The sequence below is a fragment of the Dermacentor variabilis genome, unplaced genomic scaffold, assembly GCF_050947875.1.
Source record: "Dermacentor variabilis isolate Ectoservices unplaced genomic scaffold, ASM5094787v1 scaffold_18, whole genome shotgun sequence".
Taxonomy (NCBI): Eukaryota; Metazoa; Arthropoda; class Arachnida; order Ixodida; family Ixodidae; genus Dermacentor; species Dermacentor variabilis.
In genome coordinates this window covers 2,311,947-2,324,820 of record NW_027460346.1, presented here as the reverse complement: position 1 = coordinate 2,324,820, position 12,874 = coordinate 2,311,947, and the positions used below count along the sequence as shown (strand labels likewise).

The 12,874-nt window shown below is 44.4% G+C and overlaps 1 protein-coding gene across 1 annotated transcript in view; it reads left to right on the top strand.

Moving 5' to 3' along the window:
- The window catches only part of Cog6 (conserved oligomeric Golgi complex subunit 6), a 29,021-nt gene extending 16,876 nt beyond the window's left edge, over positions 1-12,145 (top strand). The window contains exons 5-7 of the mRNA XM_075678283.1: positions 6,669-6,812; positions 9,404-9,584; positions 10,354-12,145. Coding sequence (XP_075534398.1) covers positions 6,669-6,812; positions 9,404-9,584; positions 10,354-10,763 — 735 coding nt within the window. The 3' untranslated portion in view covers positions 10,764-12,145. The remainder of the gene's footprint in view (positions 1-6,668; positions 6,813-9,403; positions 9,585-10,353) is intronic.
- The last annotated feature ends 729 nt before the right edge of the window (positions 12,146-12,874 follow it).

Here is a 12,874-nt window from a genome sequence, read left to right as displayed (position 1 = left end):
TTGTGAGGAGATTTGCTGGTACTGGAAGAGGAAACTGAGTGTGTGCCCACATTTTTACATGCCACGGGCAGGCGAGTGCCACAGAAAAGCTGCTGTGGCGAGCACCTGCTGCTCTCAATCATGCATGCCTCACTGCTTTTCAGATCCAGCAGACAAAAACATACATACGTTTTGCAGTTTGGCGATGTACTGAACATTGGTGCCAAAATATTTGTTTCCGGGAACATATTAACCGCTTAAAAAAAAGCATAAACTATACTGAGTCGCTTTTTTTTAGTTCTCAACCACAAATGGGGGGGGGGGGGGCACCGAGAAATTGTACGAATCAGGATCATATCAATCAGGTTCTGCTATATTTATTTGAATCGTACGAGCAATAGGACATGATGAAGGAAAAAAAAAATGCAACCAAACATATGACCCGTGTACTTGTTTATTTTTATTGGGTGACCACTTTTCACCGCCCAACAAATGTTATCGCACAGCGCAGGATGCGCCTGCATGTATCGGAAGTTTCTCAAATGTTATTGATGGTTCTATCCATTGTTTGTTGTCACCGAACCTTGTGTAATCTGATTTCATGTATGCACGACGTGAATGGTGTAGACCTTTCTGGAAGACACGCGGCCACCGGCGATTACTCTGGAACCTTTGATGACTGATCTATAAAAGCCGACGCGCTTGACCCGCAGATCAGCTTTTCACCGATCGCCGACTGTGCTCGCCGCTATCGCCGTTCTTTGAGTGTAGCCTGTTTTTGAGGGTACAGGTTTGCCCAGTAAAACGCTAGTTTCGTCATTCCCAATTTTGCTGCTTTTTTCACTGTCACTACTACGTGTCAATACGAAACACAAACATTGAGAATACCGTATTTACTAGCTGAATCATCGCACCCCTGAGTTTTGTCGTCAAAATTCCATTTTTTTTCTTTCCCGTGTAATGATCGCACCCTGAACATGTTGCAGCAGTATGTCATGTGCCAAGTCTAGCTAATGATGATTGCACTTACCATCTGTCGAGTGCTACGCGAGTGACTCTTGAAGATATACCAAGCAGTCTACACGCACCCAACATTCTTAAGCAGGTGCCCCACTTCATTCTTTTCATCACTTTCCGCACTTCCATGAAAAAAAAAAGCTACAACCAAACTTGCCTTGGCTTTGTTATTTGTAGGCTTCATAATGGTTTTGGTGAGCAACAACAACGTAAAGGGCGCCTTTCGACTTTTCTCGTCTGCACTCGCGGGCATGCAACAAATTGCGAGCGGCAACGATAGTGGCCACATTTGCACTGATACGTTAGAAGTGTACTCTAATCATACGCCGACGCTTGTAACGCTGCTAACATATTCGCCCACCCTTAGCGGAAACGTGCTGTATTAGGATAGCAGTGAAGACAAACGCCACAGTTTCCGCAGCATGCCGGCCATGTGTTTCTATGTCACTAGCAGCTGATCACGCCCATCTCTGTTTCTGTCCCCTCAAAGTGGACATGGCTACGTTATCGTCGTAAACTTGCTCATATTAACAATATTATTCATTACTGATGCGGAAGAAACTGTTTCAATGTGCGTAATGTACTCGCGAGAAGAAGAATAATCGCATTTGGCGCGTCCCGCAGCAAATGCGGGATGAAAAAAGAAAATGTTTCTTTTCGTGGGAAATTTAACCTGCGTAATGATTGCACCCCTGTATTTGCATCAATTTTTTTGACAAAAAAGTGTGATCATTATGCGTGTAAATACGGTACAAAAATATGAACCACTAATTACATTTTAACAAGAAATGGTCGCCAAAATTTCTGTAGAAAGAACTTTCAATTGTTTTTCCTGTAAGAACTGGCAGCAATGCATTCCACTCATGCACCGTTTGTGGGGGAAAAAAAATAAACATTTGAATGTTTTCTTCTTGCAACGATACTTGGGAATTATTGATGCTTCTCTTGCATCTCACAACTGTAATTGAACTGAAATAATTATATATTTTTCGTCCCACCCAACTGTTAATAGGGTATGCAAAAATTTTATAATTTTACTTTTCTCCTAGTCAACTGGCCTTGCAATCCTCAATGGTTATAGAATCCTGACACAATCCTACAGTTGTGTAGTAACAATTAAGGGTATTATGAATTGCGTTGTATTTGAAAGAAGTTTGCTGCATATTCTTTCCAACACTTTCAATAAAGTCACCATGATGGTTGGTTAGTGGTACTATGCCTTGTGTGCTATTTTCTTGAGGTTCACCTCTAAAGCCCTGATGACGGCTTCATGTACCTCCCAAAATTTCTTCTTTAGCCTCAAGTGGGCATGCTCCGCCTATCTTAAGTGCCGTCTATGAGAAATATAGCAGAACCTATGATCCCAAAGGCTTTATTGCAATTTTATTGCACGGAAGAGCGTACGGAGTTTTGGCCATTTATGTGAACTATGTTTGCCAGTAAGGTGAAAACATTTTTTCTGGCTTGAGAGAGAGAGAAACAGCTTCATGTAGTCACCTGCAGAACAACACCATGACTAAATGGCGCCATGACCCGGGCCCTGACGTCTTCTCAGCGGGTGGTCTCTACTCAACTCCAGCGTGTGTTACTCCCGCGGTCGGTCACCCTGAGGGGCAACATTTCGTTGGTTTCGCTCGGCCTTTGTCTTTCAAGAGCCGCCGAGACCTGCTGGACGGCCCAGGTTTGGCTTTCGTGGTCGTAGCATTCCACCGCAGCCGCGGGTCGCGGCGGAATCGTTGTACTTGTCAAAGCTTCGTCGGGGAACTTGGTGCAATCCCATAGGATGCGCGTCAGGGTGGCCCTCTCGCGCTGGCACACGCGGCACACATCACTCACATATAATTTCGGATATAGATGAGCCATTAACACTGGGGTGGGTAAGGAACCAGTTTGCAATTGTCTGAACAGCACCGCCTCCGCTCGGCTCAGCCCCGGGTGCGGGGGTGGGAAAGTCCTTCGAGCCAGGCGGTGGAACTGTGTAAGCTCAATGAACGTCGTCATGCGGTCCTTGGCACTACACCACGTTGGACGGTCGGTTGCGGCGGCGCGGTTGGTTAGCGCTCGCGCCGCTGCGTGTGTCGTCTCGTTGTGGTTATCGTGCTTCTCCGACGCATCGTTGCCCGCGTGCGCGGGGAACCATTTGATTCTAATATATCGATTCTCTCGTTGCAGGTCAGCCGAGCACAGAACGCGCACAGCCTCACCACACACTTTGCCCTTTGCATAATTCCGCACTGCACTTCGCGAATCGCACAACACTGTCTGGCACCCGGGGTCGGCAATGGCCAGGGCAATGGCCACCTCCTCCGCCTGACACGCCTCGCGGACCCGTAAGCTCGCCGCTGCCCTCGTCACGCCGGACGACGCCTTGATGGCGGTAGCTGCGAACGCCACGCAGTCTCCCTGGTATTCTGCCGCATCCACGAACCTTGCGTGCTCGTCCTTGGCGTGAAAGTCGATGAGGGCCTTTGCCCTCGCCGCTCTTCTCTCCTTGTTAAACTCCGGGCTCATGTTTCTCGGGATGAGGTCTACCCGAATCCAGCGCCGGGTCCCGTCCGGGACAGAAACGTCGCTACTCGACTTTTTCGCCCCGGGCGGGAAGCCTAAGTATTGAAGTATGCGCCTGCCAGCTTCGGTCATAGAGAGCCGCTCCAGCTGGGCGATCCGTTGCACTTCCGCAATTTCCTCGAGGGTATTGTGTACCCCCAGGCTCAGGAGCTTGTTGGTGTTCGTACACTCAAATAGTCCGAGCGCCGCCTTGTAAGCTCGGTGTATCAGGGCGTTGATCTTATTCTTTTCACACTGCATCCAGTTGTGGAAGGCTGCAACGTAGGTGACGTGGCTGATTACAAAGGAGTGCACAAGCCGAATCAAGCTTTCCTCCTTCATCCCGGCCTTGCGGTTGGCGACCCGTCTGATGAGCATAGTGCTGCACTGCAGAACACCTTGAAAAATGCATGCAAGTTACCTCACTCTCATTGTAAGGCAGTTGCTTGCTTGATTTATTTGTTTGTTTCCTTGCAATTTTTGTGTGTTTGAGTCATGTTTCACTACCAAGGTCACAACTTTTCATTTGAGCACTATAGAGCCAGTTGCTATAATGGCTTTTGTTTAACAAGACCTTCAATGTAGGTCAGAGGATGCTTGGAAGGCAGGGAGTATAGTTAAGTTTACTGTAGAGCTTGTTCTTCAACCATCCAACATGCATATGCCAGATGGAAAAGTTGGTTGTTGTTTTTTTACTTCGTTGTAATGTTTTGGCACTACACAACGTTTTCTTTTACTACGACAGCACGCTCAAAACCATGTTCGCTGCATCTGTCCATCGTTTCTGTTGCAGCATCATTGTCACAACATCGTCATCATTGTCAAGTCGCTGTTATTATGTCATCAGGCCACCTCTTTGTCCTCCGCTACACACATGCCGCCTGGCAATGAAAAACAAAACTTTGCCCACCACGGCCACTGGGAATCATAACTCATACCCCTGCAGCAATGTGCAGTTGGGAGTAGAACAGAAACTTGGGCAAGTTGGTATGGATTGATTTTTCTTGTAGAATTCGGCGTGCACGAAGCAATGAGAGCACGAATGGAAGAAGCACACAGACAGAAGCACTGTCCCTTCCTTTTGTACTCGCGTCGCTAGTGCACTCTAAATTCTGTGAGAAGGTGCATTTGGGAATCCTACGCTTGTTGTGTGTCTAATGTCCGAGTTCTTTACATCCACGTTGAAAGTATTGCTTCATCAGTACACTGTTCCATCACATCAAACCAGACATGCTTCCCAGTCTGCTACAACTTAATTTTTGCGCTTTGGTAATTTATGCAAGGTTCTGTGCTTTGCATAGACTCTGAGAGGGGTGCCATCTGTGCATGTAACTAAAGAGGCCACGGCAAACAAGGCTTCACTGCAGGAAAGACGTTACGTATATCTCAGAGGAGGATGGCAGCGTCTACTGTAAGAGCATGCTGTTGTTGCTTCAAATGAGTTCAAACGAGTAGCTCTGTCCCATTGTCCTCTCTTGTATGCTGTGTATTGTTTTTTGGCACCTTAAATATAGGTATGTAATGAGCCCAGGGCAAGATGACTTACGGAAGTCTGCGGATTTTTTTTTTTATTATCCTTATGTATATTGCTCAACATTGCCCACCATGCCTCGACACATTGTAATCCGTATCAAGAAGTATGTATATCGGATGTCTCTCTTTTTTTTTTTCTCTCGTGTTAACGTGATTTTCTTTGTATCAACCATGCCATGTAGCACAATTTTACTTCTTGAGCTTGATTACTCTGAGAGGCAGACAATATTTGCACGAGAAATCAAAATGAATATCTTAATGATTAACAATCTTTTTTAAAATTAGCTGTTAAACTAGTTTCCTTATGGCATATTGCAATTTATTAATTGTAGCCAGCGACTTAGAATGTCACTTCCACTTAGAACGAATTCTAAGCATGACACCAGCTTTGAAACATTGATTTCCGAAGCTTGCAATAAAATACAGCACTGTTTCAGTAATTTTTTCCTTCAATGCATAAAAAGTAGGGGTTAAAATGCATAAAAAGTTTGAATACTAATAGAATACTACACACTAACTGTTCATATTCGTATTCAAAAAGTAACTACCTACGTATTGGGTGTTTTCGAATATTAGAAGGTAACCAAATATTTCATGATGGCGAAATGTTAGTCTGGTTACTGTTTTCCACCTGCTAATTAAAGTACAGCAAATTATGAGAAGCGAGGCAATGGCAAAAGTTGTCTACACAATGCATAAATAAAATAAATAATTCAATCTTTCTTTTCATTTTCAGGGCAAAAGCCTACATGGCAACATGTCTAGTCATGTAGCACTTTTACCATTTATGCTACATCCTATCATGTTTTTCCTGCAACGGGCCCTTTTACATGTGTCCACGGCGAGCAAATCCTTCAGCATGTTTTTACAATTTATGATCTTTTTCTAGCAACCATTTATTTAGTGCTTTATGGAAAGTTATTCATACAGCAGTCATTATTTCATGCAGATATTGTGTGCAAACTGGTTCCAAAGATGTTGACAGGCTGTTAATACAGCTCTTTTTAAATGGTGATGGGTGATCTTGTGCTGAATACTGATTGTATGTCCCTGATAGCCGTCTTTTTTGTGCTAGTCAGTAGAAGCCTAGTCTGTGTTTGACTATTGCATGTTCAATTTGATATTAGATACTTAGTATTCATATTTGATTCATATTCAAAAAAAAGTTTATATTCACTTACCTATTAATAAAATGGCATCTTGTTAAAAAAGTAAGGGCAGCACCAGTGTGTTTTTACCACAATTTTGACAGTGCTTATCTCAAAAGTGCTGCTAAGTTTCAGTTTTGTTTCAAGTGGATGTGTCTTATGAAATCGATTTGTATATTGCAATATGTGCGCTAAAGTAATTAATTAAAAAGTTGATTAGGGTACTTTTGTAAATTAGTCAATTATGCATTTTTTCTTTAGTGTAAGTAATGTCTGCCTATTCAGGTAATCCAGCTCAATAATTAGATTTGTGCTATATGCCACAAGCGATTTTTAAAAATTCTGTTACCGTTAAACTAAAGCTCCAGGTATATATAACTAAGTGTACTATGGCAGTATAACCAAATAATAACCAAGTGAACAATGGCAATTCTGTTGTTTCAGGCAGAGCTGCCCCCTGGCGACCTGGGTGCACCCCCTTTTCTGCAGCAGCTGCTGTCACTGGTGCGTGAGCTCCTGTCAACGCGCGATGGCTCCCTTGCACCTGTCGACCAGAGGCAGAAGGACCTGCCCGACATACTTGCTCAGGTGAGAGCTGTAGAGACTCTGCCGGACACACTCATTAGACAATTTTAGCTAAGCATTACTCTCGGCTCATATTCCATGCACCCAGCTGCTGCAGAGAACTGTGTCGATTTCACGTTTTTGACGAATGCGTGCCCCAGAGACACGAGCAACATGGGGTGCGCCTGGCAGCAGTAAGACAAAGGCTCAAGTAGATGCATTGTCATGTTCCGCTCAAATGATACGGCGATGGAACCAAGGCAGCATTCTGGTTTCCGCTGCTAACATTAGTGTTGTGCACTGGCATTCCCGCAGAACGGTTGTGTAAATGTTTAAAGTATGTACACGCGTCTGAGCAGATGGCACAGTAAACACTCGGCTAAAGCTGTCTGTTCACAACATTGAGGTGTGCTTACGTTTTTACAGTTGCAGCTGCCCATCCAAGAACAGGCACATTATCCCCTCCAGGTGCCAATTCTGTCCTGAAAATTTAATTTGAATACATCTTACTCACAGCTCACTTGCGGATCGTGCAGGGCCTGGTGCAAGCCGTGTGGCAAAGCTCTGTGTGCCGTTTCGTGCGTCATGAAATTTCACACACTTTGTGACCTGCCTTAGTTGAGTAAGAATCTATGACAAACTTACTCTGGAGCTTAACCTCGCTTCACATAATAGTTGGTTTTGAAGGACTGTAACACAGAGCGTTATCCCTGTTTCTGACTCTATTTGGGGCAATGACAGACCCATATGAGGTTTGCAAGCATAAATTATGAAGTAAATTGATTTAAAGTGCTTCAGTAGTTTTTTGAAAAAAGAGAAGTTTCAAAATATGCCATAAAAAAGAATAAAAATAGTGTAACTTTTCGTCATAAAAATAAAATGCTTAATTAAAGGATTAATATCATCATCATCATCATAACCCTACAGTCGATCCTGGATATATCAAACTTAGTTATATCCAATTAGTGTCTGTATCTAAAAGTTGTAAAATCCCCTTGAAAATTCCATCCAAGTTACAACTATGCACTACGTGTACATTGAATGCTTTGGCAAGTAGGTAATTTGTGGTTGCTCAGTGGCTATGATGTTGGACTGCTGAGCATGGGGTCGTGGGATCGAATCCCGGCCACGGCGGCCGCATTTCACTGGGGCCGAAATGCGTAAACACCCATGTACTTAGATTTAGGTGCACGTTAAAGAACCCCAGGGGGTCAAAATTTCCGGAGTCCTCCACTGCCGCATGCTTCATAATCAGAAAGTGGTTTGGCACGTAAAACCGCATACTTCTTTTTTAAAGTAGGTAATGATTAAAATTGACAAGTGGGCAAGCATTGCAGTGCCACATTACCTAGCACAATTCATCAGCTTCCCAATATGCTTGTCACTGGTGAGAACAAAGATTGTCATTAAATCACTTCAAAAAAAAAAAAAAATGTGCTCTCAGCAGCTAATTCCAAATTTGCGGCAAATGAGGCTGGAATTTCCATAGTGCATTGGCCACTATGGCTACAGAGTTTTCTGTTATTCTCCTTTCATCAATACGACAAAATTCAGAGGCATCTGCTGATTATGTCTGGGCATGATCATTGTTTTCAGCATGAGTGATAAGAAATCACTTGCAGAGCAAGTAAAATACAACGTCATACTGGATGTTAGTGTCTTCTCAGTGTGTACACTAGAGCACTGCTAAACTAAAATTATACTTTGTGTAGTGTAGTTCTTGCCTGGAGTCAGTGTTGGAAACATGTTTGTTGGAGCACGAAATGATCTAAACGTAGACGATAGACACGGGACAAGCACTGACTCTCAACTGAAGATTTTATTGGAAAAAAACATATATATATATATATATATATATATATAGTATGATTGCAACACAAAACTATCTGTCGACCTTTAAGTCCTTTTGCGCTGCAATATTTTACCATACTAACTCGTCCCACTAGCGATCCTTTTGGAAGCATGCCCTGACCAAAGCAAGTTGATATGAATGCAATGTGAAAGCAGCGTCAGTGGGCAAACAAGTTTTTGACCGTGAGTCAGTGCCATGTTGTGTGCTTCGTACACGTCACTTTCACAAGCATAACGTTGTGACGCAGCATGCTACCCAAAACTTTCATCTAATGTTATCTAAATGTATGGCATCATGTAGTGGCACCACACACATGGCATTCGCTAAGCACAACTGAGTTTGTTTTTTATTTGTGCACCAAATTTTTATTAAGTGAACACTGCTTTCTGTCACTCCTGTTGGCATACATTAAGTATGATGCTAAAATTATTTTGTAGAAGCCTGAGAAAGGACCTCATGTTGTACTCAGAACCAGGCTCGAAATATAACATCAGGTTTTTTTCTTTTTTTTGCCTTTACCCATCGACACTTCAGTAAATGTGCATTGCTTTTGTGTGTCATCACACTGGGCTAAGATGTTCTATCTTGTGCCCACAGCAGTGGTTGCACTAGGTTCACTATTAGAACTTTTTTTTTTCTGGGTTGTGAAAAGTCTCCTATTGCATTATATCTGCACGAACACAGTAATTCACTTTTCTGGCAGGCAGTGCCATAGTGAAGCTCTGGCTGGAAATATTTTCCAAACGAGTGCTGCAACTTCCAGGTTCTAGAGCCGGCATTGGCAGCGTGTGAGCAGCTGTCAAGCAGGCTTGCCCCTGCTGACAGATCAGTTCACCTCCTCAACTGTCTGCAACTCGCTCAGACTGGGCTGGCTGTGCTCGAAATGACGGAACCATGGCTGGATGAGCTTGAGGCACGCCAGAAGCCCCACATTGACTGCCTCGGTACGTGAGCATTTTATAATTTAGCTGAAGGATTGTAAAAACCTAACAAATTCATCTCTTCTAGCGAGTCAAAAAGCTTGCCGCAAGGGGGTCTCAACTAGTGTGCGATCAAGTGCATTCAGTGTGTTTGCTATGTGCTCACTCAGTTAGTGCAGCTTAGGTCTGCGTCAGCACGATTCCCACTAGTATTGAACTCTGCTTTAGTCAAACAAATTATGGATTCTGGCAGAGTTTGAATCAACGATATTCAACTGTATAAACGCTAATTTAAGCCTCAAATTGTTTGTTTCCATTCTCCTAGTCTTGCTTGTAAACGTCGGCTCCATACTGTCGCCTCAGAAAATTGCAGCTCGACACTGGACTTGTTAGCATTCTCTGCACACTTGGGCAAAAAATCTTCACGCAGCCAGTGAGAATCTATGTGGCATTCATGTGTGGAGCAGTACCATGATGCAGTTCTGTACATGCGTCTTTCTGTGTTCCTGGATGCATTGCCATGCTTTAACAGGACAGATGGTCACAGCAAGATAGAGACTTGAAATGATCAATAGTTGTCAAGCGAGGGGTGTGGCTGAAGCCATTGTTTTGACACAGGGACAGGACAAGTCCCTATCTGAAATGTGAATTCCAGCAACACCCCTCGTTGTCGAACAAGTGGCGTTGCTGGAATTCACTGCTGATTGCTTGCCATACCCTGTTATGTGACACTTCCATGGCACCACTGGAACTGTGACAAAAGCCTTTCTTGCTCCCATGCATGGCCCTGCAGTTGAGGAACAACTGGAGCACTTTGTGAGCCGGTTGGGTAGTGCCTTGGCTGAGGACCCATCCCGTAGTGGCAGCATTGTGCCACTGCCAGAGCCGCTGTCCCTGCAAGCGTTGAGCCAGGGCCTGGCCGAGCTGTGCGAGCAGCCCGAGGCTTGGGGCACGCTGCCGCCACTGGCGCTGCTAGTGGGACGCCAGCGGCAGCAGACAGTGCGCCGTGCTGCCCTGGACAAGCTGTGGCACCGCTACGCCCAGCTCCACATGCGGGTCTGCGCTGCTTCAGATAGGGACCTGGTGGAAAGGCTGCCCCTAGCACCAGACACCCTACGGGAGGCACTGCTGCTGCCGCCCCTCGCCCAGCAGGCAGTGGAACAAGATGGCGAAGGAGGCCAGGAGGCTTCATCATCCACATAGTTACCGTCACCTATCCTTGTCTCATGAGTGGCCATGCGACAATGGTTCTTGTGGCTGAGAAATAGCTCCCTGTTGGCTTTGATCCCCCTGGGTCTTTAAGTTCCTCTATGGCTTGTGGATTGAGCTTTCACAAAAGTAGGCACCAGGGCTTGTTGGTATGGCGTAATAATTTGCTGTACAAAGTGGAAAGGACAGGGCAGAGGGGACAAAGAACAGTGCTGATTGTCATGCTCCCAGCCTTCGTCCCACCCTTTCCACACTGTATAGTAAATTATGCTAAGCTTCACTTTGGTTAAGTATTAACATCAAGTTTATGTCCATCATTCCTTCCATGGCCCAGTGGGGGGTTCCGGTGTCTTGTAGTGTGCTCAGTTTTACTCTCATTACAAGTGTGCTGCACTAGCTACTAGCAGCACATGCATAGGGTCTGGCCAGACACATCCAACCAGCAAACCATGCTTAGAACTAGGGGCTTGCAATGTATACTACACTGAAGGAGCACAGGTCAGTGTAAAACTTAGAGCACCCAGGACACCTCCTGGCATCTGGCAAAATCAGTACCCTCAGACTGCTTAGGATGCTGCTATCAGTAGTGCAAGCATGCCACTGATGAGGCGATCATAATTTTAAAAGACGCACGAGATACAGCAAAGAAACTAAAGTTGGAATGACACTAATAATGTTAGGGTTTCCACTGGAGAGTTCATTAAAGTTCAAATAAATTTTGACAAATTTATTTGGTACAAGTTTTGTTATTGTTACAGGATTCAAGTGCTCCTCATAGCAAATTGTGTACATGTAAGCACATGCAGACACTGCTTGACATTACAGGGTGCACAGACGACCTCGAAGATTTTTATTTTATGTGATATCATAGTGTGCAGTGGCTACCAGGTGCACTGCTGTTGAGGACCCCTAATGCTCTCTTTCAACTGTTGGACGCCGAGTGTACGGAAGTGAGCAGCTAGAATCTATCTCTGCAATGGCTTTGTTGTGCTTCTTGTGAATGTTGTAGATTATTCCATGAGAGTTAGACACAAAGACCAAGAACGTATTGTACCATCTTGTTCGCTGTACAAGAGAAAGTAATCAAGAGCGAGGTACAAGCTGCACTGTTTGGTGCCCCAAGGCCTCTCTCTCGGCACGTTACACCATGCAAGCATCAGGTGTCATGACAGTTGTTACTTGTTGCAAGAACTAAGGAGCATCCTGCAGCACTACAGTAAGAATGCGGGTGCTTTGAAAGATGTGATATGAAAAGAAATGACACAGGGCACATTGTGTGTTCTCTGTCTTTTATATTTCATCCCATTTCTGCACTGTTCCACTAAAAGATGGCCTGGTTGGTATACGATTAAAGGCTCCAAGCCCACTCAATTGTACAGCATGTGGTAGGACGAGGGATAATTTTTTCAGCGCAACGTTTTCCACCTTATTTGTGCCATCTAGTTTCAATGGTTTACAGCCTTTTGTTTATTTCTCTGCTGCTGAGTATGGTTCTTGGAGGCCAGAGAACAGCACATACATTTTTTTCTCACGCTTCTGGAGGAAAGCAGTCTTGCTTCCTCCTCATACAATCAAACCTGTTTATAGTGAACTTGATAGTTCTGCAAAAAGTGGTCGTTGTATCAGTAGTTTATCCCTATGAACTCTCCCTTCAAAACGTGCAAAAATTAATGGCACTCAAGCTGACGGCAGCAGTTACAGTTCAACATCACTTTGGTCCAATATTGGATTTTCAGTATCTTCGTTTTTATTCCCAGCACTTTGCTGCATCTAGCTACAAGTTTCCGTTAAAAGTGTTATTTAAAGAACGAAAGGTGGTGGTGTAACTCTTTCAAAATGGTACCCAGCCAGTTCCAATCAGCTGCCATTTCAAAATTATGAGCGTAGCCACCACCATCTTTTCTTCAAGAGCTTGTGATATATTCTAATATCAGAGGGGCACGAGTGGATTCTGCATACAATAGCGAAGTGTTCTAGTAGGCTGAAAGCAGAAACTACTGCAGCGGGCTGGCATTTTGCAAAGGTATTTCCGTTATGGCTATGACTGCAGCATCCGCCATACTCAAGCTGAGGGCCATAAAGTTACGTTTCCCATGTCACTTTGA